Raw genomic sequence first — 25,893 nt, 5'->3', positions numbered from 1 at the left:
AACGTTATTGATTGGATAATTTTTTGCTTCAATTTAACAGAGTGCAATATCCATTTCAATGTGTTTATGGCTGTCTTTAGCCTTGCTATACTAGCTTCTGGACCACTATGAAGGAACAATTCTTTAAGAGCACATTTAAACTAGGATACCTTTATTCAAAAACTCCCTTCTACAATAAAACTATTATATCGCGTTACAATTTTGCCAATTTTTGACACATAAACTTTCATTTCCAAAGTTTTATCTTATATTAAAAAGTAATCGCAAAGTACTTTTTCAATAACAATAACATTTTTTAAATGTTATCAATCCAGTATATTCAAAATACTTTAGCAATCTTAGCTGACAGAACAAAAAAAAGAATCAATGTCTCCTAGTCTTGTAGAATTCTCACAGTTAAATGTTATAGACCCAAAATTCTAAATAAACTAGCTCTCTTGATTCCGTTATTGAGACTACTAAATGTGAAAAGGCGCACTCTTAGGGACCTAAAAGCTGCTATAGGAATTTCAACACTAAATTATAAGCTTCTCCTTTCAATCGGCATTAATAAGCAAACTTTTAATTCGAAACTATCCTTTCGAAATTAAAATATTTTACTAAACTTTCTCTCAGTCAGTGACAATTGCCTACCTTCTGGCGTATAAAATAAACTATCTTTGGAAGCTCAATCAAAAGTATTCGGATGCTTCTAACATCTAAGTTCTCAAGGAGTCAGCTCTTTCTAATCTTTTTGTCATAGAAACATTAATTTTTTTCAGAGCAGTTTTCTCAAGTTTTCCAATGCGCAAAAATAAGTTCATAATGTTTCGAAATAAAGCCAGATTTCCTGTTTCAGTCAAGACACAAGTGGGAGTATTTCAACATTTGAGCAATTTTATTCAGACACAAACCGCAAATGGAGATTTTCCAAGACTCACTCGTGAATAGCACAATTGGGATGTATTATTAAAACCCCGTCAAATCACTATATAAGTTTTCATTAAAAAATTAACGAATTGCATTTTCGATCTCATGTGATATAGCAAATAAAAGCTAGATTGGCATTTCCAGATTTTGAACTCATGAGTTACAATGCCACAAATACTACAGAATTCCCCTACAGATGTGGCCTGGCTAAAATAAAATGTTCGAAAATTCGAACATTACATACTACTGAGCTATCGAAAAAAAATTTTTTTTGACTAGGCGAATTGAAATAAAAATAAAAACTTAGTGGGATGTTTTAATTTCGAAAAAGCAATTTCAAAGAATGGCGAATGGTCATGCAAGAAGCGTTATCCCTCAATGGAACATAGCGGCACCTAAGTTATTTCGAATCAAAATACATTTTATAAATAATATGTCAGGTGTCTTTGATGGAGAATTTCGAAATACACCTCGTTGTACCATGTAGATCGGTGAGTCTCGGAAAATCTTTTTATATTTTCTCTTTAGTCTTTCATGATCTTTCGAGGATGGGGATATCGTTTTTATCTGTTTCGAATTTGGAGGTAAAATCACGTACATGCAGGCGGAAATGGGCGGAAAGATTTGCTGCTGTGTTGCGCTTGGGCTTGAACACAATAATTATTCTTCTTTTATTCTGGGCTAGTCCGCTCCCACCCAACGAACACCGGATTATCGTTCAAAAATTGAATATATTATACGTTGGTTCTCCTTGTTATTCTCCTTTGAGTTCACCATTAAGTGGATTGACAGATGATTCCGAGTCAGCCGTGTCAGCGCTATGATTTTTCCTCCAAATTCGAAACCTGATGAAGAGGACAACTATCCTTGAACCGTTACGAAAAATTAGAGTGAGAATATAAAAAGAGGTCTATCCGTTCACTATCTGTTTCTTCTCTAGTGGTTCTTTCCTGAGATACATTTTCTCCACTCCCTGTTACAAGTTTCGCAAATGTGTCCTGACTAAAATATATAATAGAAAGTCTGGTGGGTTTTCTATTTTGTTTCGAAATGTTTCGAACTCCAGTCATATAGCGCTTGCAATTTATTGATACATTAGAATTAGACATTAAATTCTCTAAAATCTGTAAATAAAGAAACATCTCTCGAAAACCAAAAAACAGCTGATTTTAAATCGCTTGAATGTCAAATTTTTCGAACGTATAAAACGGAGTTTTTGAAGAGATTTTGTGCTCCGTAAGATAGGCAAAAATGCACCGGACTAAAGCTCAGCTGTGACGATTTCTTTCAAAATACAGGGAGTTTCGCTTTGAAAGAATTTTTCGGGACCGAAAAAAGCCCCCGAATTAATTTTATTGACACAGTAAAATTGCATATCTGTAGGAGATATCTTTGGGATAAGTTATGGAAACGCTGTGATGTATGCAAGATATTTTCGGCGTCAATATATTTAATTCAATAATTATTTTATAAATGAGCTCCCAATAGTATCGCAATTCGTATTGGATTCTTTCAGTCCGTTTCTTTCAAGCAGGAACTCCCTGTGGGTTGGTTTCGAATAAAAATGCTCCTGGTTAGATGATCACTCAATGAAAAATATTATTGTGTTCCGGATTAATAAATGTTTTGACTTCTAGAAATAAATCTCAGATAAAGGAAGTTATTCGTTAAAGGCACTTCACTTGCACACTGTTGGGAATTGACCATCTCTCGGGAAGGAGACTAGTCCTTCAGTCTGAAATTCCTCGAGATTCTTGTTAATTATTTTAACATCATACTACTATCACTTTAAAAAGTACGAACCCCAAACTGACTTCCCAAGATGATACTCCGCAGTTTCTTATCCTTAATGTTATCTACAAAGCTGCAGATAAATTTCACAGTGGAATGCAAGAGATGATGTTTTTGAGTCATCATCGCGGAGACAGTGCCTTGGGTCAGAGTGAGAACACTCTTCCATGGCTCAGGAAAGTGCAAAAAAAAAGCAGATGCTCACATAAAATGAAAGAGAAAACCTCCTAATGGGATGCTGCGCGTGGAAATAATAGTATAAAACTAGTCTCAAACTTATTTAATTTTAATTTATGCCTCAACAACGATCAAGAGCAAAGAAACCCTGTGATGAGGCTGATGAGTATGCATTAGGCATAGGTGAAAAAAGGCAGCGAACAAGTTGGGTGAAAAGCACTTGATGGCGGGATGGAGGACCATCTCTTAGAGACAATTGCACGTAATTCTTGTGATCATTGAATCTCATTAAATTCATGCCCCGTGGATATAAATCGCATTTCTTTTCGCATATCGTTGGGATGCTGCTGCGAAAAACGCGATGTAGGATGGGCATAAAAAACATAGCGAGTATTTAGTTCTTCGACCTCTTTGATGCTCCAGCATCTTTTTACCTACAAATGCGCACCTCTTTTTTATGCCATATACCGTCATTTCACGCAATTCACCATTCTGCCGCACAAGAACAACAGAACAGCTCTATTGGCTTTTGTAGGAAAGAAAAAAAAAGACCCTAACGCTCCTCACCACCAACAATGTACCACGATGGATACCCTGGAGAGGAAATGAAGCACATGGAAGATATAGAACGCTGTACTAAAATTATGTTTTATTAATAAAAGTATAAAATAAAAGGGCATGAGGAACGGTGCGCAATGTTCAATTGCATAACACGTTCGCGGAGACAACAGCAAGAAATGCAATCCATGAGGGAATCATCGAATGTGTGGGTCGTGGGAATTACCTATTTCCAGTAGAATTTTCACCGTGAATTACAACAGACTTATCTCTCTACTATATCTCTAGTATTTCTTTTTTAGCTCCCACGTTTGGAAGTGTCTCTCAAATTTATTCTTTTTGTCATGCTTTGTCGCGCTTATTGCCCAGAAGTCATAAACTAAAGTCGTTTGGTGTTGATACAAAATAGCAATTTCTGCAATAAAACCTTATTCGATAATTACGAAGTTCTACATCTTGAATTTCGACACATAAAAGACACCTAGTTTAGTCAAAACCTTAATAGTAGAAGCAATTTTTTTTACAGAACTCTAGTGATAATGATAAGTTACAAATTCCTGTCGGCCGTCTTGGCTGTTACATTCCCAGCAACGAAAGTTCCCTGTTTGAACACCGTTCAGCAAACGCGTTCGGAACAGGATTCGGTCCAATGTAAACTCTTACGGGCTGGGAAAAAGCGAACGCGGTTGAAGCAATAGTTCTCTTTGATGGCCACCACTTTCTGAACATTTGGGAGGCCGCTACCATCGCGGCATGTCGAACAGGAAACTCTATAGTTGCTGGATTGTTTACGAAGAGTCGTTGAGTTTTCAGCTCGATATTTCGATGCATCGAATCGATTGATCAATTTCGATTTTATTTGATTTTTTTGTTGAAACAGGAAGTAGGAATGGTCACGACTTCTGCCGTATACAACCGTCTTCCTCATCTTCATAATTTCTGTTACAGTGAATTGCGAACAGAAGACCCGGTTTATTCTCATTCATTTTTGCACTTGCTTGACTATTTTAGTCTTGATTTTTGATGACTTTGTTGATGCATTTTGATTTTTGATTTTGAACGTAAATCCTACTACAGTAGACTCTCGCTCAATCGGCTCTTTTTCTTATGAAGCTAATTTGCTCAAATTCGCTGTAGTTCTTCCTATTTTATCGTGATTCTTTATAATTGAGCGCTTTTTGTGGAATTTACAAAGGCTTTGACGCCCAAATCTATTGATGAACCGGATGACATTTCGCGCCAAATGCCCATTTGAGAGAGAGTCTACTGTACAAGGTCCTTTTTGTTCTCAAGCAACCTAACGTTGTTTCTGTATTCTTTCTAGGCTGGATCCTCCGCCACTCTTCACCACCGCCACGATGGAGAGCAAGAAGTTGCAACAACTTCAACAGGCCAATACTCATATGGCGCCACAACCGATGCCACAAACCAAGGCCCCGTCATATCATACAGCAACAGGGGACTACCGGTCGCAGCATTCACCAGTCTTCCAGAATCATCCACAGTACCAGAGTCTGTCATCAAATTTCGCTCAGATCAACATGACTACCCATCAGCAGCCCCACTTGCATGTGAAACCCATTGGTCCGGGTTCACAGTACGGTGGAACAGGGTTCAGTCAACCTCAGACGCCATCTCAGCATCTCAATCACTACCATGGGGAGCAGTTGTATCAGAACAACACCCGGGAGCGGCTGTATCAGCAGGCTCCACTTAGGCAGCACTACACTCAGGCCCATCAACACATGAGTCCATCAGCTCAGTTGCAGCAGCAGTATCAGCAGCTGCAACAAGCTAAGTTGCAGGCTCAACTGCAGACCCAGAGTGATGCTCTGATCCAACAACAGCGTACCTTTGCCATGCGGCAACAGCTCAACCCTCCCATACCGCACTACCATCTGCAGAGTCAGACATCCCTCAATCAGATCCCCGTGCAGGTTCAACCTCAACCACAGTCCATGCATCGAAGTGCTCCACCCTCGAGTCTAAATCTCACTAATCAGTTCCAGCCCGCAGGAACGGGAAAACTACCACCAGACTCTCACTATGGTACAACGCAAACTGCGAATCAGTTGTCACCGCAGTCAGGTAGGGGACCACTGATCTCTGTTAGATCCAAGAGCCCATCTACACTGCCGACATTTCCTGATTACACTGCAGGTTTGACAAACGCAGCTTTGCTCCAGAACCACAAAGCACAGAGTCAGGCTATATACCAGCAGAATCAGCTAATTCAGCAGCAAATGATACAGAACAAGTTGCAGCAACAGAAGCAACAGCAGCAGAGTCCGCAGGATCAGATAATAATTCAGCAGAACAATCCGGGTTCCGTGATGAATCAGGCATGTCAGACTCAGATCTCAGGCCAAGTGCCCAAGGCCAAGCAACAGCAGAATTCTGACAAAACACCATCGCCTTCCCATGCTCCGTTGGACAGGAAAAAGAGCGGAGGTACTCCCATTGCTCTAAAGTCTCCTGTAACGAAGCGTCCAGCTTCTTCGCCAGTAACCCTTTCAGGGTGGCTCTATAAGCAGGGTTCGGATGGTCTCAAGGTTTGGAGGAAGCGATGGTTTGTTCTGTCGGAGTACTGTTTGTTCTACTATAAGGGTCCTGAGGAGGAAAAGTTACTGGGGTCCATACTTCTGCCATCGTACCGTGTTGCTGCTTGTTCTCCCGAAGACAAGATCTACCGTAAGTACGCATTTAAATGCGAACACGTCAATATGCGCACATACTGGTTGTCAGCTGAGACAGCCGAATCAATGGGGCAGTGGGTTAGGGCCCTTACTGCTGCAACAATGATGCAGTGCAGTAGTGAGTCCGATCAAACACCCCAGCCTAGCATGTCGTCATCGCTGAATCCAAGCGGTGAAAATAGCGACTCCGGTATCCATACCTACCAGAGTCAGCAGAGTAAGATAAGCGTTCCTGTCGGCCATGGACCTCTAACACCAGCATCTGATGGCATGGGTGGGGGAAGCAGTGCTGGAGGAAGTGCAACGGGTGGAGGACCACAGCCTCTCTATGCAAATGCTCCTCCAAAACCAAAAAGGGCCAATGATGGAGGATACTCTTCGCCTAGTCCTGAACATTCAGTCGAAAGGTAAGCTACGACCTATCAAGTCCTTGCCTCACTTAACTTCACAATTCTTACTTACTTCACAAATGAATCAATTTTGAAACAAAAAAAATAACTACATGTTTATGATATACAAATAAGAACACTAATGAACTACCCAAACACCGGTACTGAACTTGATTTTAATATACTACCAACCCCTTTTAGAAATTAGAACTGTGAGGAATCTTATTAAAAGTTTTCACTATTTTCTCGCAAGTGACCTAGTTTTGAGCACCGCCTCTGTTTTGTTTCGCAATTATCCCTCATTATGTGATTCGTAAGACTTGTTATGGGAAAACTCTTGAAAAAAAAAACTCCTCTTAGATGTACTCAAGAAGGTTTTTCTTGAAACTATTTAATTAACTGTATCGAAGGCGTTTTGAGAGAAACATTCTATGAATTTCATTGCATACGTCTCTTGAATGCTTTGATTATCAGTTTGGACCTTTGATGTATTGAATTTAATTCAATTGAATTTCTCTGCAGATATGATGGGAATTTTGAGGCACATCACATGGATGCCAATCAGAGGCGAATGGATGTAAAGTCGCCTCTGAGTCATCAATCACCTGATTCACTGTATGAAGTGCGTCGACAGATGGCCAAATCACCGGACCCAACCCTAGCGTCAAGGATGCAGCAAGTCCGGCTAGAAGGAAGCAAATCTCCGAATCCTGGACAACAGGTCCGGTCGCCGTACCCGGGTGAAGCTGGGTATGGGCAAGATCTCAATCAGAGTCTTCTAATGCGTCAACACGTTCACCCAGTTGAGAACGTTGAGGATGTGTATGGAGGAAGGGAAAACATCATCCGAGCACCACATAGGTTCGATGACTACACCGGGCGACAGATCTATGGCGAAGCTGACGAACGCGAAATGCAGATGAGAATGGCCCAACAGAAGTACCATCAAGCAGGGCAAGTAGCAGGACAACAAGCCCTATACCCTAACAACGAACGACGAACACCTGACACCTACGGTCGATCTAGATCTGGTCAGACAGATCGAAGAAACTTCTCTGACTACGAAGACATCTACAACCTACAACAACAGGCTCTTGGGGACCTAGGCTCCTACCGCCGTCCCATGAGCCCTATTGGTTACCAGAACACCAACAAGAGCGTCCCAGGACGATACACGCCAAACTATCTCGAGGTATGACAACCTACTGACATACTGAAAATTAAAATCAATCAATCAATCAATCAGTCATGACCACAAACCTCTCGTTCGACCTTTCATCCTGTTATCCCAATTAGATTGATGGAATTTTTGGGGTAGAAAACTGACACTCATATGCACAAATCCCGTCAATTCGTTTTCACAGATTTTTTTTCCACCAACTTTATGACGGTTTTAATGAGGTCTCATCTATCTGTGTTAGTATCCTATGCAAGCAATTATTTTGGGTGATTAATAGTTATGCCAGGATAGAAATTGAGTTGGATGAGCTAAACAAAAAGAATAATTAGCGAGGATGTGGTGTAATTATAATTTTGGTAAATGGGTCACCTTAATTTGGAATAATCCATTCAATGTTAGAGTTGATATGGTCATTTTATCGGAATTATAGATGAGGTTATGTCATGACAGAGATTGTTTAACGGATAGGACGATGGAAGCTTTCCTGTCATTTATAAATGAAAAAGATAGACTGAATGACGTCTTTTTGATGTTTAACTGACAGTCCTTTCAGTCTTACATTATTTGTCCTGAATTTTTGGCTACAGTAGACTCTCGCTTATCCGTGAGAGCGGGACCGAAATGTCACACGGATTTTGAGATTGATACACATAAAATTGTTTGAAATTTAACGATTTTTTTGTTTACATTGGAAACTTTTGGAGTGAATCCTGAACTGACTGAATAGACATTCTCTCTAAACATGCGTACTGTCCAAAAAACGTTACAGTGAGAAAGAATTACAGAAGATAAAAACCCCAAACGGGGACAATAGGGTAAATTAAGCTAATTCAAAACCTGCTCCAAATGGAAATTTTTCGCTACTCTAAATGGAAACGTTATTGTTTTCATGATAAATACAGTGCTAAATTATTATATTTATATATTTTCTACACCATAGTTTCATTATTTAGTTAATTTTGCTCTAAATAAAGCAAAAATCCATTCATATTCACAAATTTTAATTTGTTAATTTCTCAGAAAAATTAAAAGTGTACCTTTTCACCATTGATTTTTTCATCGATTGACCAGGTTTTCCAATGAAAAACACAATGAGGTGACTGTTGTTTATTCGTTTTGTTTAACATTTATGTCATATTTCTGGCTAATTTTAGTTAAATTAAGTGGTAGTCGTTATTGTTAACGATACGTGAAGTTTTCAAATGAAATAATTACCTATTTCGTGAACAAAAAGGATTTTTCTGAAGTGTCTGCAAATGCTTCAATTGGAAACACCGGAAATATGATTTTTTTTTGTAGAGACTTTCCTATTGCTTTAGATGGAAAAAGAGAAAAGACCAGGAATAAAAACAAATCCTGCACTCAGGTGCTCCTCAACAAGGTTTTGGAAGCCTTTCGTCGCGGTTTCACTTACACTTGTCTCCAATTAGAAACTTTCCCTTGTCTCCATTTGGATTAATTTGTTTCCAATAGAAGCATTTTACACTCGCGTATTTTTCTTGTATTTAAGAAGTTTTCAAATTATATCTAAAGACTTTTCACTAAACAGTAGCATTCTAGTAGTCAAGGAGCAAATTTATGTAATTCTCTTCGGAAAAAATATGAATTTAATGTGTTGAATCTTCTGTCAAAGTTAAAGCGTCTGGAAAATGGTTTTGAATTAGGACATTTACTCTATTGCCTGTGTCTGCTTATCTTCTCATTCAAATGATAAGAGACTTCTATGAAAGGAAGATAAAAGAACTTTCTTGATCTGCTTTTTCCGCTCTATTAACGACTGAGTCTTCTTCCGGCTCTAGAAGGTCTGTCATATTTGAGATTTGTAAATTTTTTATACAAATCTTCACTTGACAGTTTTTATTCTTACTTCAGATACTTTAATAGACTATATTGAGAAGTTTCACAAGGGTTATTGAGAATTTTTCACTAGCACTTCAGAAGACGCTGTGAAATCTCTCCGCCATTTTGATCGGCACTGTCAGCATGAAGTTGGCAACGAATCAGATTGAAATGTCACATTTTGAACATATAAATTCCCTAACGATAAGATAAGATTTTGCCAGGGGTCAGTTCTCCATTTCGGATATTCCGATGCATCCAGGCCACCAATTGGGCCCCTTATGCTTCCCCACTCCTATACTATCTTATCTCCCGATACGGGTAGCCGCTCTATATCACAGCTCTGTGAGCAGTCAGTGCCGTTACTATATCACAGCATCCCTTCTCGGTGTGTGTTTGGGATCAGTGACAGCGAATACTTGTATCGACTGAAGTACCGCTTTCATGTCGAAACTCGTTCTCGTACCAGCCTCTATTGTTTTTAGGCGGTTCACTTTTTTGCCAATATGCACCAAGCACCATTGACATTATTATTCATTCATTCGCTGGACGAATTCAAAGCCGATATGGCATGAGAAATCTTTTTCTGCTGCTGCTCAGCTTTGAACCCCAGACCTCGCAGTCATAGAGCTACTACTCTATCCACTGACCCACTCGAGGCCCTTGAAATGTCACATTTTGAACATATAAATTCCCTAACGATAAATCTCGTATCTTTTCCCTGATCAACTCTTTTTGGTATACACTCATATTGCTGTTAAATGGTGAACGATTGTTCCTGAATTCTCACCCCGTCCTATTTGTAGCCCAACACTGCTGCCCAGCATGTTCAAATGCGTGCCCGCCCTGTACAATCCACCCTTATGCCAAGGCCGCACTCAGCTGACTTCCTGGAGTACGAGGCTCGCAGTGAAGCTGCTCAGATGCAGGCTGAACCAGCCCGGGCACCTCGTCCAAAGTCCAGCCTGGATATCAATCGTGCTCCCGACAGTTATTACTACTCAGAAGCCAGCTATGCTGAGAAATTACGTCAGAGTGCTCTGTACCAGACGAAACCTTCAACGATGCCCATGCGGTACAGTGCAAATCCCTTCGCTGCCGAAATGGCAGTCAGCACGATGCCCAGAGAAGCGGACTACGGGCAGTACGGTCAAAGGGTTTACCGGCAGCAGCAGATTCAGCAACTGCAGAAGAGCTTCATAAGTCCGCAGCAGGATCAGTTTCTGCGTTCGGCAAGTGCTAGGCTGCCCCGAAAAGAAGAAGAGGCCAATGGACGAGACAGCGAAAGGAGACGCGAGGAGTCAATGAAGAGGCTGCTAGAGTGGAAGCAGCGTATGCTACAATCCCCGCTAACTCGCAAAGGTGCCACTCTGTCTGCCACTTCAACCATGACTCAACCCAAGTCTCCGGTACCCATGAATACCGGCCTCCAGAGAAGTCGATCCGAAACCCACACCAATGCCGGCTACAATAGCTACTCATCCGACGACGAAGGTAAGTCCCCAACCCAACCGCCTCCCTCTCTTCCTAACACACATTTCCCATTCTTCTATTTAACCAAATGTCGCACCTCAAGTGATTTATGTTTGTTTCTTGTGTGTATCTCTGTGATTATTTTGTCAATTTCGTACTGTATGTGGGCCATATTTTTTTTGTATATTGGTCGTTTGCTTCCGAGGAGCATCTCTCACCCAAGAAGCGCAAGTAGCATGAGATATATTCAACTGTAACCTGACGAAGGAGGTGATAAATGACTCTAAAGTTTACCATTCAATTTTCAAACACGGAACTTACATTGTAATTTTTCACCAAAAAGTTATTTATGGCAAATAGTCAGGTTAGTAATTGGTAGCAATTCTGAAAAATGATTCTATCGATTTTTGACAGTTTCCAGCTATTTTCAAGGGTGTTTCTGGGGGGATTTGAAGAGAAATTGTATTTTTAAAAGTGTCTGCAATATTAATTGGGACATACAAAGTGCATTCGTCAAGTTATTATAATATTAGCTCCCATTATGCTTTAAGGATGTTTTCGTATTGAAGCTTCTAACAAAAAGGAAGTTTTGAAAAAATATTTCGTTGATTAAAATATAGAGAAGAACTTCTGCCGGACACGTCAGGGATTCTAATGATTTAAGTTTTAAGAGTTCAACAAAACAAAGACAAAGCTTTCATCGCTGCACTATGGTTTCTTCAGTACAGTGTGGCTTAAAAGCTCTGGTGGGAAATATTGTCTTTTCTTGACTTTTTCTTTAACTTAAAAAAAGAAAACCTTAGACTAATCTTGAGAATTAAGAAGATAAACTCTTTCCGGGTGCGTCAGGGGCGGTTATCCTTTCAGGATAGGAAAACACGAATATTTTTGCCAAAGCTTTTGACGCTACAACGAGGCTTCTTCAGTGGTGAAAATTGTAAAATGTCTCTGAAATTTGTCTTTATCAATTGCTCTACTCCTAATGAGCTACTCCTATTGATCGGCTGGCCTCAATCCGATGTTTAAAGAAGTGTTCCATCATCAAAATCCCAAGTTTTCCCGGTGCAGCCTCGGGAAAACTTGGGATTTTGATGATGGAACACTTCTTTAAACATCGGATTGAGGCCAGTCGATCAATAGGAGTAGCTCATTAGGAGTACAGCAATTGAGAGAGACAAATTTTAGAGAAATTTCACAATTTTTACCACTGAGAAAGCCGCGTTGTAGAGTTGAAATCTTTGGCAAAAATATTTGTGTTTTTCTGTCCTGTAAGTACAACCACCCCTGACTCACCCGGAGGGAGCTTATCTCTTTGATTCTCACGATACGTCTTACGTCAGTGCTGTTACAATTACTTAAGCTAATCGTTTGCCTGAAAAAGCTTACAAATATGCGACGTCGAACACTACACTTAAAATTTGGACAGAAGGACCAAAAATAATAAATAATGTCGATCTGTAAAGATCCCTACACATTGGGATCAGTTTTCTGTCGTATTTGGATATGGATGATCCAAATAAAACACGGATATTTAGAGATCACTTAAGATTACATTTGCACGCACCTTTAGTCACTATCGCTCAGATGCCAGAACTCAAGTGACCGGAAACATCACTGTCACTCTGACGTTACAATAAACTCCCCACTAATACTATTCACCACATTTTCGTCAAAAATTACATTTTTGCAGCTTATCAATATTTTTTTTGTGTTTCCTGTGAATTAATTTCCAATTCCACCTCGAAAGTATCTCTTCAGAATTTGAGTGACACATAATTTTCGTGCCATCTTGCGGTTATTTTCCGAAATTCGTGTGTTTTACAAAAATTAACGCAACTCATTGCAAATTCTAACCAGCAGAACCTGGATTATTATCGAAAATATTAGTTGATTGAGAATGAATTTTCCCAAAGTCCGAATCTAATTTTATGGGTTTACATCGTAATGTGGAGACTGGTTTATATTTTTAGAGGGATAACTTTTAGATGAGGTTAGAAACGATGCAAATATTGTTCTAAACTTCGAAATGTACCTTTTTTCTTAATTTCTAGTAACTTAAGTCTAAAATTTATTCTACATTATTCTCAATTATTATCAAAAATAAAATTTTATACTGTATCTTATCACTTTAATAGTCTATCACCTAATTTATCACTATATATTGTAATATTATATTTGAAAAAGAGCTAAAGTTTTATCTTTTCTATTTTTTTTAGTCTCTTTGGCTCGTATTTCTTTGAAATTATCATTTTTTTTAAACAAGCTGAAAAAATGCATAAAAATAATTTGTTTATGTCGCCGCCTTGTCACCAAAAACCATAAAATGAGGTTAGATTGAACGTCGAATGCTACTCCGAATTCCTTTACGCGCGCTCCGAAATTTTTTGGGACAACTGGGACAGGTTAAATTCACACGAATTCGGTATGAAGAGTCGCATTGGATTTGCCGTTTATATCGACAAAATTAAAATGAATTTCAACCTAATGCAACAATGTAAATGGCCTCTATCGAATGATTTTCGAAAAGAACGTTATTTCATTTACAGTGCCCGCTCTCTAATCCGGATCGCCGTAATCCGGACGTGTTATCGACGGTTACATTTAAAATCATTTTGAGGTTATGTATGCTCGAGTATTCAGGAATGAAAATGAATTATCCTGTGATGTTTTTGTTTAATAAATGAAGTATAATAGCATAGAATTGTATAATTATGTCTTTTAAACTTCTTTAAAACTTTTATTATAATTTTAGAGAAAAAAACTTGTATTATATTTTCGAGACGTTGAACAAATTCAAAAAATTCATCCGGATTACGAAGCGTTCATCTGTCATATTGTCTCCCAATCATCCGGATTACGAAGCGGGCACTGTATTTGTTTTTCGGATGGTAGCTGTGTCAATTCAGTTTACCTTTCACCTTTTTTATTGCTCAAACTCCACAGGGCCCACAGAGAGAGCAATATATATAATCCCTCCGTCATCCCCTAGACACACTTATATGGGCTTCAGACCTAAGGCATAGCCATATGGCTTAACTACTGTTATTTCTTTTCCATCACGATTTATTTGGAAAAATTTTACTTAGTAATAGACTATTAAAGGTAATTGACCTATAATTAGGCTGTCAAAAATCAATATAATTGTTTGCTATTTAAGATTTTGACACCTTTAGGAACTCTGTTAAGCCTCTATTAGTCTGAAGACCGCTTTATGACACAGTCGAGAGACGACTTAACATAATTATAATTAAAATAATAATTTGACTAAATCCTCATCAGTTACTCACTAACTAAGCCGTTTGTCGGCTTAGGCAGAGACACGGTTTAGTCAGAAACTGTTGAGAATATAACCTTATCATTATTTTCATTATAATTACGTTAAGCCGTCTATTGGTTTAAGTATCATGCTGTAAGTCCGTCCGGTCGCTCACTTACACTGAGAGAAATCCGAAAAAGTTAAAATAACATTCCGGAAATGTTAATTTTACCCTGCATTATTGATGCGAAATCGTTGTAAATATTATGTTTTTTAGGGGTATTATGGGTTAAAGTTACCATTTTTCATGTTAATTTTACACTTAAAAAGGTGTAAAATTAACATTAAAAAATGTTGATATATTTTTACACCTAAAGAGTGTTAAAGTTACGAGGAAAAAAAGTTAATCGCACCCTCTTTTTTTTTCTCAGTGAAAGAATGTCTAACTTTCCATCTCCATTTCTTCTCTGTTAAAAAAGTTTAATACATTGATTATTTCTCATTCAATTTTGAAGCTTAAGACTTTTCTCAGAATATTCTGCAATTAAATCGCAAAAAAAACTCATTAAACTGAGGCTTTAGCAGAGTTCTAGCATAAAAGTTTTCCTCTTTTAGTTTTCATTAGTTAACTTTAATTTCAATTTCACAAAGTTTTCGATGCTACCACAATATCTTTCTAATTCACTTCAAACTTTGAAAAATTAGACTTTTGAGCGACAAATTATAAAGTTTTCCTGTAATTATCTCTATCGTTTATTGAATATTCAGCTTCTCTGTGTAACACAAAATTGAATAAAAATTCCATTTTCTTCATTTGGAAATTGTCAAGAATAAATTCATCTGCAAGTTTTAATGGGGAAAAATATATATTTAGGTTACCATTTGGAACTCTGGCTGTTGCACTGAAAATATTACTATTTGCAAATGAGTCTGGTGAATTTAAATTTATGGAAAATTCAATGAAACTTTAGAAGTCATTTTTCACCTCAATTTGCGCCCTGAAACTTTTAGAAGAGTATTTGTGGGAATATTCAGAGAGATTTAGAGTCGGTTTTTTTGCAGGTTGTGGCTTGTATTTTGCTTCTTCTATCGATTTAGTAAGAACCTATGAATCTATCCGTAATTGTGTGTATTTTCTTGTAATCATCTAGTCTAGAGCATAGATTAGTTTTGCATTAATTAATCCTGCAACTGTTTTATGTTCTTTTTAGTGTTGTTCTTGTATGCTTTTTGGACATATGAAAATTTGTATGTACGTGTATGTTAGACAAGAAATCACAAAAACTTCTTTCCAGATTAATACCAAAGAAAAATATCTTTTTTCCTGTGTCATCATCGTTGATAACCAAATGGACAAAAAAAAAGTAATACGCGAAATTTTGCTTTAACATGAGGAATTTTTCGTCTATTTCATTTATTGATTTTTTTTCTTTGTACATACGAATTTTCGTATGTTTTCTTGGAGGTGTTTTGTGAGTGTAGAAACTTCTATTTTTAATAATAAAAAAAAATATTGAGAATGAAAATCAGTCGGTAATACCTTCCTGCCGAGCGTAAAAAAATACCAAAGTTAGAAAAAGAAACAAATTCTCTCACCTTTTTGCCTCTCACCAGTATAACACGAAATTGGACAATTAACTTGTTAATAAAATTCTTCAAGGTGGGGTTTATTAATTGTGTGTCTTCCCTGTATGATCACTAAACAGAAATATTCACGATAATTTCTATATTTGTGTTCCTGTTTTTTTTTTTTAATAATACCTACTAACACCTTGGGTGTATATTTTGTGGAATATACACTCAGGAAAATCTGCACATTTAACACAAAAATTGGAAAAATGGGAATTAAAACTAGTTTTGAGGGTTTAGTGGATTTGAAGTGAAAACAGAAGTAGTTAACTTATTACAATTGCATGAGGATAGTTTTTATTTGAAAGTAATTTTATTTGAAAAACCAGGTTTAAGGGAATCCTTAGCTTTGAAACTCAAGGAATAAGTAAGAAAACTTTGAGAAATGCCATCACAAATCCATTTTAAAAATCAAAATCAAAACTATTTTCAAACAAAATGGACAAGTGATTTATCTTCTCGAAGAAATATGGATATTTTTCAAGGAAAATAAAAGAGAATACGTGAAAAGAATGAAAATTACTAATAAGGTCCTCTGTTAATAAATATGACACAAAAACTTTGTATATTATATCCGTCCAGATGGGGCTCACTTTTCGCCGGCAGGAAGGTCGTCATCCCCTCGAACCTTGTCCTCTTCTTCTGCACTCGTGTCGCAAAATGTCCAAAATCCCCCGGTTGCGGTGGCACAGCCAAATAGTTGCAATAATAGTAGAATATTGCCACTCAATGCCGACACATGTCAATCACCAATCACATATACGCCCGTATATGCCCAGAAATCTGTCACTGATACACTTTTTAGCACCCGAACCGATCCCACCTTTGGAGGGTCCTTCACCCTCAAACGCCAACAGGGAGACAATAGCCCCAACACCGAAAGCACCGAAAAAGATGAAAGCGACACCACGCTAGACCACTTGACACCATTGTCAAACCAACCACCCACCGTTCCTGACCCAGTCAACCAAACTGACGAAACTGTGCCGAGTGACACAGACAAGGCCTTTGAATACACAGATGATGATTTAGATGAGGCTCTCCTGGCTGAAACTGATCCAACCGATCCGAAACCACTCGAACTGGATGAACCTAAAACACCTACAAACCCAATTCCCGATACTGAAGACTTCGGTGAAGGTCACTACCTCCCAATGACCCCGAAGAAGTCCCTCCTAAGTTCAAGTGCTTCAGAAAGTAGTATTGTCAAAACCCTAACTTCCGTCTCCGACAATTCCGACGAAAACACCTACGTCGAAATGACCAAGGGCAAAATTGACTCCATCCTAGCTGACGACTGCAAATCCAACTACGAACTGATGTGCTTAACAAGCAATCCCAAACTAGAATCCGAACCTGTCTACATGGAGTTGTCTCAGCTCAAGACAGGTTCACATGATCCTGAAGAATCAAAACCAGACATAAGTGCAAAAAAGAGTACCTTAAGGAAGTATCAGAACGATGGGAAGAAGTTCTCCAATCGAATGGACCTTCCTGACATCCTCAAAGCTTCCCAGAATGTCCTCAAAAGCGATAGTTCTGATGCCGACGATGAGGCTTCCAAAGACTTCGATGCCCTAGAAATGAAATCCAGAACTAGATTCAGCTTGTCTGACACCTTCAGACCAGCTTCGTACTACCTAGGAGCTAGTACACCATTAGCCGAGTGTGCAGATAGCTCAGACAGTGAGATTGCAAGTCCTCCTCCCATCCCGACATCTCCCCCGCCCATGGAAGAACTCAATACAGAAGAGATATTCTCGTCAGAAAATTACGATACAGTGAAACGCAAGGAGAAACAAACGCTCAATAACTCATACGATCAGATCCCTAAACTTAGTAGTTCGGATTTCCATCTGAACAAAACTGAAGGTCACAAGACCAGTCGCCTAAGCTTGCCTGATCAGTTCAGTGGGAAGAAGCAAAAGATAGACATTGCTATGCCGGATTACATTTCACTCAGCACTTACAACGTCGAAGGGAAGATGTATGCAGGATCTGTCAACAGCTGTAACACTGATGACGGATCCAACACATCTTCTGACTATGATCTCTACAACAAACTCAAGCTGGAATCTCCGTCCTTTAGCAGCGATGTCCTTTACAATTCAGACACATCCCTACCTTCAAAGTACCACCAAGGACCACGTCAGAGAAACAGTGAGAGTGAGACGGAATCCGTTGAGCTTAGGCATTCAGGAAGTGGAATAGTAGACCTAGAAATGGAACGAAGGCTCAAGCGCAGACCTTTGTCGGAAGATTCTTTCAGTGAGATTGAATCGATAGAGAATGATTTCAGAGAGGCTATCAATACTGATTTGGATCAGTACCTCAATAAGTTGACTACAAACAACCCCTACATTTACAACAGTTCTGAACAGACTAATTGGATGCATGAGAGCCTTAGTAAGATTGGTGATATTCACTACATTAAGCCTCCGGAGGTATTTTGCTCAGAAAACGATACATTCTACGAAAACCTCAATGCAATGAGGAAGGAAGGATTAGATAAACCTGGTGACTCTTTCCAAATTGGTCAACTAGTGTCCCCATCTTCAATCGCCGTACCTTTGAGACCTGATAGTGCGCTGTCAAACACAAATGGAACGTACTATGACTCCTTGGAGGACAAACCTCAAGGAGAAGAACTTCCTGTTGTTACGACTGATGCTAATGTTTCTCCGCTCAAGGAGAAGAATCTAAGTATCCATAATGCTAAATGCGCTTCGGAAGATTTGAAGTCTGAGTTTAGTATTGATCTCAGTAATAGCGTAACTTTGTCTTCGGCTGATGTTGATCAGCAAAGCACATGTACGGCTTTCGATTTAACTAGAAGATCTCCAGTTCACAGTCGTGGAAACAGCAATGTTTCAGATGGATCGGCACCGTACTACTACTCGGACCTTGTGTCCAGATCAAATCAGGACATATCGATTGGGCAGAAGCTCAATAACCAACGCGATGTTGGGGTTATGAGGAAGACCGGAATATCTCACATTCACAATCCCATTCACCAACGATCACCATCCGGTGGGATGATGAAGGATAAGCAACAACATGGTCTAGTTACGGAAGATGGCAGGTCAATTTCGGCAGAGATCCTCAATGTGGCTACAAAAGAACAATTTATCGACAGACGCAATTTATTTGGGGTGGAGCAATACGAGAGTCGGAAGATTGAAAAAAATATATGCAAGGATGGTTCCTTCCCCACCAAACTCAATTCCAATGAATTCCATAGTCGGGTCATTAGTGGTGAGCACGAAAATGCTTCACGGGTGCACAAAGCTAACAACAATAACACACACAATGACTCATCAAGCAATTCTAACACAATTGATGGTACATTTTGTAATATGACTCCTTTGCAATCGCCAGATGTGTCGGCGGGTGATCAGCTGTGGGAAGAGGACACACTGTGGCGTGAAAGTCTGAGACGAGTATCGCATCGTCATGCCAGATCACTCGATGATCTCGATAGGATATGCCATGCTAAGAGACTCATTCAGGACACCAAGTCCCGTGTTCAGCTAACGCGTGATGTCACTTATGTAAATGACAATGTAGCTTCGAGTACACAAAGTCGATCTAGCTTGCGCAAGAAGGTCTATCGAAAGAAAGCATCCGATCGAAAGGGTATTTCCAAACAGCCACCCTCAGCGGTGATTCCCACTGAAAGTGACGAAAATGACGTCTACGTCCAATTGGCCGTAGATGAGCAGAGTGGCGATGTGTACGAAACACTTAGGGATGACCGGGTTGCTCGACCAAGTGACGTAGATCGCGAGAAGATCAGACAGTGGGATGCAATGTCGAGTGGTACAGCTGGGGGTGTTTTGGGCCATTTGAGCGACACGAAGGGCACACGAGGGCAACTGAGTAGTGGATCCGATGCGACTGACGTTCAAGGTAGCACATCGTCAGGTTGTAGTCGCACTTTTACGCCCAATACAACCATCAGCACCAACACCAAAACGTACCACCACCACCGAGTGCTACCCTCATAGAGGTTCACACTCAGCAGCACACTTTCTGTGATCGTGCACATGACAGTTCCTAAGGAACTGGCAAGAGCAAAAAAAAACATTACTGAGACACTGTACATTTAACCCTTGATTCATCCCATCCCTCATTGAGTGATATCCCATCCTAAATTACTTCCGATTCCTCGCATGATAGAAAAAAACGGTAAGACACATTGTAAATTTAATTTTTAACTTTTTCGTTCAAGGCAACGTTTTATTTTTATTTTAATGCCTATTTTTAAAAATTAGCCCACCAAGCCTTATGTGTTAAATGCATTGTTACCTCTTTCTGCATGAAGAGGTTTCCTTAACATGTCATTCCTTGTCAGTCTCCTAGTCTTAGCATTAAGATTAACGTCATATGGACTAAGTATAAAACACGATAAAACAGGGTTGATAAAGAGATTCTAATAAAAGGTTTACTGACTTTAGTATCTTTCTTACGGCTTTGAATAAAGCAGTAATTGTGCAATAAGTGGATGAGTCGGATAAGTAAGGCCCGGTGGTAGAAAGTTTATTTCAAGTGACTTCAAGAATAAAAACACTTCTTCGATCTTTCCCAGGGCTTTCGATTCTGGATGTGGACCCTTTTCAGAGGTCGATTAAAGGTAAAAAAAACATACTTTAGTCGACCTTTCAAAAAGGTCCACATTCAGGAACGGAAGTTCTGGGTAAGATTAACGAAGTATTTTTCTTCTTGAAGCGTCTTGGAGTTGACTGGCTATCACCGAGAGTTTTTTGTTCAGTTTGGGTATTCAGGATCGAAAGATCTAATTTATTAGTTTTGTTAGCACTAGCTTCTCCCCAACGGTTAAACCCCCGTTGGTATTCAAATTGAGATCATAGATGTCCCCAGTGTGGTACTGGTTTTCCCTAAGAGCGCTCCTAGTGTTAGAAAGACATCTACTCCTCGGCGAGGAGTATCGTAGCGAGGTTAGCCGATGAGAGTTCAGTTCGTGTTAGATCATCAGGAGTTGAAAACGCAGGCTAGGAGGAGCGCTGAGGGTTCTGGGAGAATCTCTAGTGACGAAGGCACACATCCCCGCGTGTTGTCTTTGGGCTATTAGCCTTCATTTCCCTGACGGTTGTAACAGTTTCAAATTTTCTTATGTAGTTTCAATCTTAACAGGGCTTTGCTTACGTCAATAACAGGGGTCTTAGCTTAATGGTATTAAGTCTATTGTTCCGTTAAAGCAATATTTAGGCTTGAATTTCTTTTCGTCAGATTTATTAAAATTGTTTTGACTAAGATCGTAATGGTTTGAATTTAAAAATTCGCTTATATTAACGACTTAATAGGGCTTTTCTTACTTCAAGTACAGGGGTCTAAACTAATTGGTATTTAGTCTATTATTCCGTTAAAGTATTATTTAGGCTTGAATTTCTTTGAGTCGGATTTCTGAAAATAGTTTTGACTAAGATCGTAATGGTTCGAATTTATAAGTTCGCTTTTATTAACGACTTAATAGGGCTTTCCTTACTTCAAGAACAGGGAAAACAGGGATCTTAGCTCAATATTTCCGAGCATACCGCTTATACAGTTTAGTTATTTAGAATGTCTTTCAAGTAGATTTTCTTCAATTGTAACCGAACTTATAAATTCGGTTTCATTGACGACTTAATTTCTTAATTTCTAAACGAAGAAAGCTCTAGCCTTGCGACAAGGAGTTTATTTTCTAATTTGTAGGTGAAACACCTCTAAATCAGTATTACCTAGATTGATTTGGATAAAATGTCAATTGTTTAAACTTAAAAATTCGGTTTTGACTAGGACTTCATAAGGTCTTAGTTGCGAAACGAACAGGGTTATAGTTCGAATTTAAAGATTAAATCTTTCTAAACGGGTATTTTTATAAACGTTTTGGATCGAATTGAAATTGTTTCAGGTTTTAAATCCAGTTTTATCTACGACAACTCAGGGCTTAGGTTCTTAAAGTAACTTAAAGTTCTTAAAGTAAGTGCAATGGTCTGAGTCTGACTCTATGATACAGAGTCTGTTCTTAGATTAAAAATCAAGTTCTTCGTTTGAAGCCTTTCGAACTTATGAATCCGGATTTATCTTCAAGCTGTATAGGGTTTTTGTAATTGGGCGAAGCTTTAGTTTTGTAACAAGACAAACAGTAAACATTTTAAAGGTAATAGAGAAAACACGGAAATTTCGACATGGTTCTTAAATAAATTTATCAATCGTCCTAAGGAAGGAACGGTATGAAAGAAAGGAAGAGAATCAACCAGTAAGCAAATAGAAATATCTTTATCAATGCCATGACCGGAAACAATATCTCTAACCCCAACCCCTTGCAGCTAATGCCTTTAGCTTTAACTTCTGATTTCGATTGATTCTTATAGCATCGCTCTCAGTGCAGAATGTGAAGAATGTGCAATCATCGGGGCTGACTGTGAAACCAGATGACTCAATTGACATCCAACGCAGTCACATGAGCAATAATCACGAAGAGAGATTCCCAGCGAATTTGGTACGTGGGTATGAGCATCAGTGGCCCATGAAGAAGAGTACGAGTCAGAGGGAGATTGACCAGCTGGAGCGAGAGAATGCCATTAGGGTATGTGTCTCAATATTGATACTCAAAAATTCTCCACCACCAGATGTGTTTCCCACGATTTTATCTCCATCATTTTGCGAGTGTGCTATCACGAGACACCATTTTTTTCGTTATTTTTTCTTATCACGAATGTTCGTTTTTTTATATCTTTTTTTTCTGTGACACCCTCCACACCAAAAAAAAAACACAAACACACGAATTCACTATTCAGAGTTTGGATATGTCGGCGGGTGATTTACTGAGTCGAACCCATGAAGAATTGGTGCTCCTGCTCATTCAGCTGAGAAGACAGAACAGTGCTACAGCCCGCGCCATTGAACAGTGCTGCACGGATATCCATGATGTTCAGGTGGTGTAGCGTGAGAAGTTTCATAGGGGGTGTTAAATAGCTATCACACCACCCGTCTAATGGTGTTGGGGAGTCTCATGCAATTGCTTCTGCCATAACATTTGCATTTCACATGTTAACACGAATTATTCAATTCTCAGCTCCACTAATTCACATTTCTCGCACATGTTTTCCGTTTTTTTTTTTATCTACCATTCACCCTACATGCAATTCTCACCCTCTAACTCATCTTCAGGGATTGATTTGATGTATTCCATGCTCCCAATTCACTTTGCGATAAATCCAATCTCTCTTTCAGCAGCTTTCAAGGCTCAATTGGTACTTCTGAAACTCAATTTATCTTTGCCACTGCATTCTATCTGTAGAATTTTAATCTTGTGTTTTCTCATAAAAATAGAGATGGCAAAGCGTCCCAGCTTTGCGGAATGCTCGAACTCACGAGATAGAGCTCACCGTGAATTAGTTTTTTTGCATGATCTTTTGGTATTATACTGATCTACTATAAATCACAAAAGCATTTGAAAATCAAAAAATCGGTACTTAACTGATTCATTACCGATGAAGACCGATGCAGCCGGGTTCGAAATTTCAATACATCTCCAAGAAATCCAAATTTAACCAAATGGGGTGAAAAATTACCCTTCCAAAGTGGTTGACTTTTGATCTTCAATAATTCAAAATGGCGAATTTTCCGGTCATAGGTATGTTTGGGCGAAATGTGCGCCTGGACTAGCTCTAAAACATATCCAAAAATCATTGATAAAGCTTGGGCCAATTTTGAGAAAAACCGAAAAAACATGTTTTTAAGGGATGGGAGGGGAACAGGGGAAAAAGGCGAAATACGTCTAGAGATATTATATTTTTATTGGGCGTCATCGACGACCAGAAGTCGATATCTCTTACCGTTTGACCTCTTGCTCGAGAATAAATTTAAGGTCAAGTAAAAAAAATTCCGAAAAATTATTCAAAATCGGTACTTAACCGGTTCATTACAGTATGAAGACCGATACATCCGGGTTTAGAAGTTCAAGACCTTTCCAAAAAATCCAAATTTAACCAAATCGGTTGAAAAATGAGCCCTCCAAAGTAGTTGACCTTTGACCTTCAATAATTCAAAATGGCGATTTTTCCGGTTATAAGTATGTCTGGGCGAAATGTTCGCCTGGACTACCTCTAAAACATATCCGTAAATCATTGAAGCCGTAAATCAGCTTGGGCCAATTTTGAGAAAAACCTGGTTTTGGAGGGGTTAGAGGGGGTTTGGGAGGGGGAAAAACGTCGAGAGATATTGTTTTTTTTATTGGGGGTCATCTACGACTGGAAGTCGATATTTCTCACCGTTTAAGCTCCAGAACAGTGAAAAGTAGAAAAAAAAACGATTATAATTGCCTCTCTCTTTGAGTTCGAGCAGTAAAAAGACGGGGAAGCCCTCAAGTTTATCAAACTATATCACTTTCCGTCTTATATTCAGAATTATTAGAATATCGTTCATAGCAGGGGATGACATTAGCTCTGAAAAATGCGACTGATTTTAGTGTAAATTTTTCCCTGTTTTCGTACACAGTTCACAAGATATCTCCAAAACTATGTGGGTTGCCAATTTATAGTTTTCGGTTGCCTATTCAATATTAAGTTCGTTCATAGAATATAAAATAAAAGGAATATTCCAAATAAGCTTAAATTTAACACATCATTTTAACAATCCCAAAGGAAAGAGCTACAATCTATGCAAAAATATGAATTTTGCATTAAATTTACACACAAGATTTTAAAATTATTAAACATTATTTAAAATTATAAAACAAGATATCTCAGAAGTAAGCCTAATGATTAACCTGGGAAAGCCCTGTATAAGGCTTTGAATTTACACTAAGCTTCTTTTTCAAACATTCTGACTTAGGCCTATATCCCTTACATGTAAATTTTCTTAATTCTTACTTCATCTATAACAACTCAGTTTGAAAAGCTTTAACAATTTCTTGGGCTACTTACTAAAATACTAATATACTAAATATCACTTCTTGATTTAAGTCCTTAATCCTACAGAATCGTATCCGAACATCGGATGGTCAGACGAAGATGGACAATATTGCTCGCTTGGATTCGCTTAAGCAGCAACTTGTAGACCTGGAAAAGCAGTACGAAAAAAGTAAACCACTCGTGAATCTCGTGGACAACATGGTGAAGCTAGGTTCACTTTATCGTGGTGCACCTAGCGCAAATCGCCATCAAGGAAACGAGTCCGTAACCCTAGATAGGTTAGAGTTCAATCAGCGGGTTCAGGAACGGCGTTTGCTGCAGGAAGAACGAAGGCATTGGGATAGGCTGAGTCCTAATCATACAGAACTGCAGGTAAGTTTACTAAATTACAAGCCCACTTCTTCAGATACTAAGAAATCTGTCCCTCAGACAAAGGTACAGCAACTCTACCAACTCGATCAGTTGCTTCAGGAGGAGTCTGGAACACTTCAAAGCTTGCAGCGCGACAAGGAAGATTTGGAACGAGCTCTGGGTGGACTCAGAGCCAGAATGCAAAATGGTGTAGGTCCTCCAATTGCCATCGAAGCTGCCAGGAAGCAGCAACATGCTCTTGAGCGAGAACTGTCTCGGGTTCATCAGCTACTAGCTGAAAATTCCAAGGTAGACCAGGTGCCTAGTTGTTGTGACTTTTCTTTGACAAAATTTTGCTTTTGACCAATCATAACACAGTAAAGTAAAACATAGACTAGTACATCACGATCATCCTAATCACAGTGAATTTTTTTTGGTTTTGAACACGAGTTTTTCGAAGTAGAGTCTCATTTCCATTGCATAACAAAGTCCATTTCAAATCCCCACATCTTCAAGAACTTACCTACTCAACAGAAGCTGGAACAGACAGTGGCTGGAAATGCGAGATTAGAGCAGGAGTTGCTAGTACTTAGGCAGAAATTGCAAGCTTCCAGGGATTCTCGTGGTTCTCAAACTGCACTTAGTACAGGAAGTGGAAGCAATACTGGTGCTCCGGATAGTATTACTTACGCGGGAGGTGCTACAACTGTCCTCGAGTCTGGTAAGT

The 25,893-nt window shown here is 38.9% G+C and overlaps 1 protein-coding gene across 1 annotated transcript in view; it reads left to right on the top strand.

Moving 5' to 3' along the window:
* The window catches only part of LOC129798293 (uncharacterized), a 65,681-nt gene that overhangs the window by 33,570 nt on the left and 6,218 nt on the right, over positions 1-25,893 (top strand). The window contains exons 3-11 of the mRNA XM_055841353.1: positions 4,760-5,523; positions 5,596-6,538; positions 7,043-7,712; positions 10,346-11,033; positions 22,272-22,486; positions 22,698-22,835; positions 24,882-25,187; positions 25,245-25,475; positions 25,701-25,887. Coding sequence (XP_055697328.1) covers positions 4,760-5,523; positions 5,596-6,538; positions 7,043-7,712; positions 10,346-11,033; positions 22,272-22,486; positions 22,698-22,835; positions 24,882-25,187; positions 25,245-25,475; positions 25,701-25,887 — 4,142 coding nt within the window. The remainder of the gene's footprint in view (positions 1-4,759; positions 5,524-5,595; positions 6,539-7,042; positions 7,713-10,345; positions 11,034-22,271; positions 22,487-22,697; positions 22,836-24,881; positions 25,188-25,244; positions 25,476-25,700; positions 25,888-25,893) is intronic.

The sequence above is a fragment of the Phlebotomus papatasi genome, chromosome 1 (assembly GCF_024763615.1).
Source record: "Phlebotomus papatasi isolate M1 chromosome 1, Ppap_2.1, whole genome shotgun sequence".
NCBI lineage: Eukaryota > Metazoa > Arthropoda > Insecta > Diptera > Psychodidae > Phlebotomus > Phlebotomus papatasi.
The sequence above is the reverse complement of the archived record's forward strand: the minus strand, read 5'-3'. Positions and strand labels throughout refer to the sequence as shown.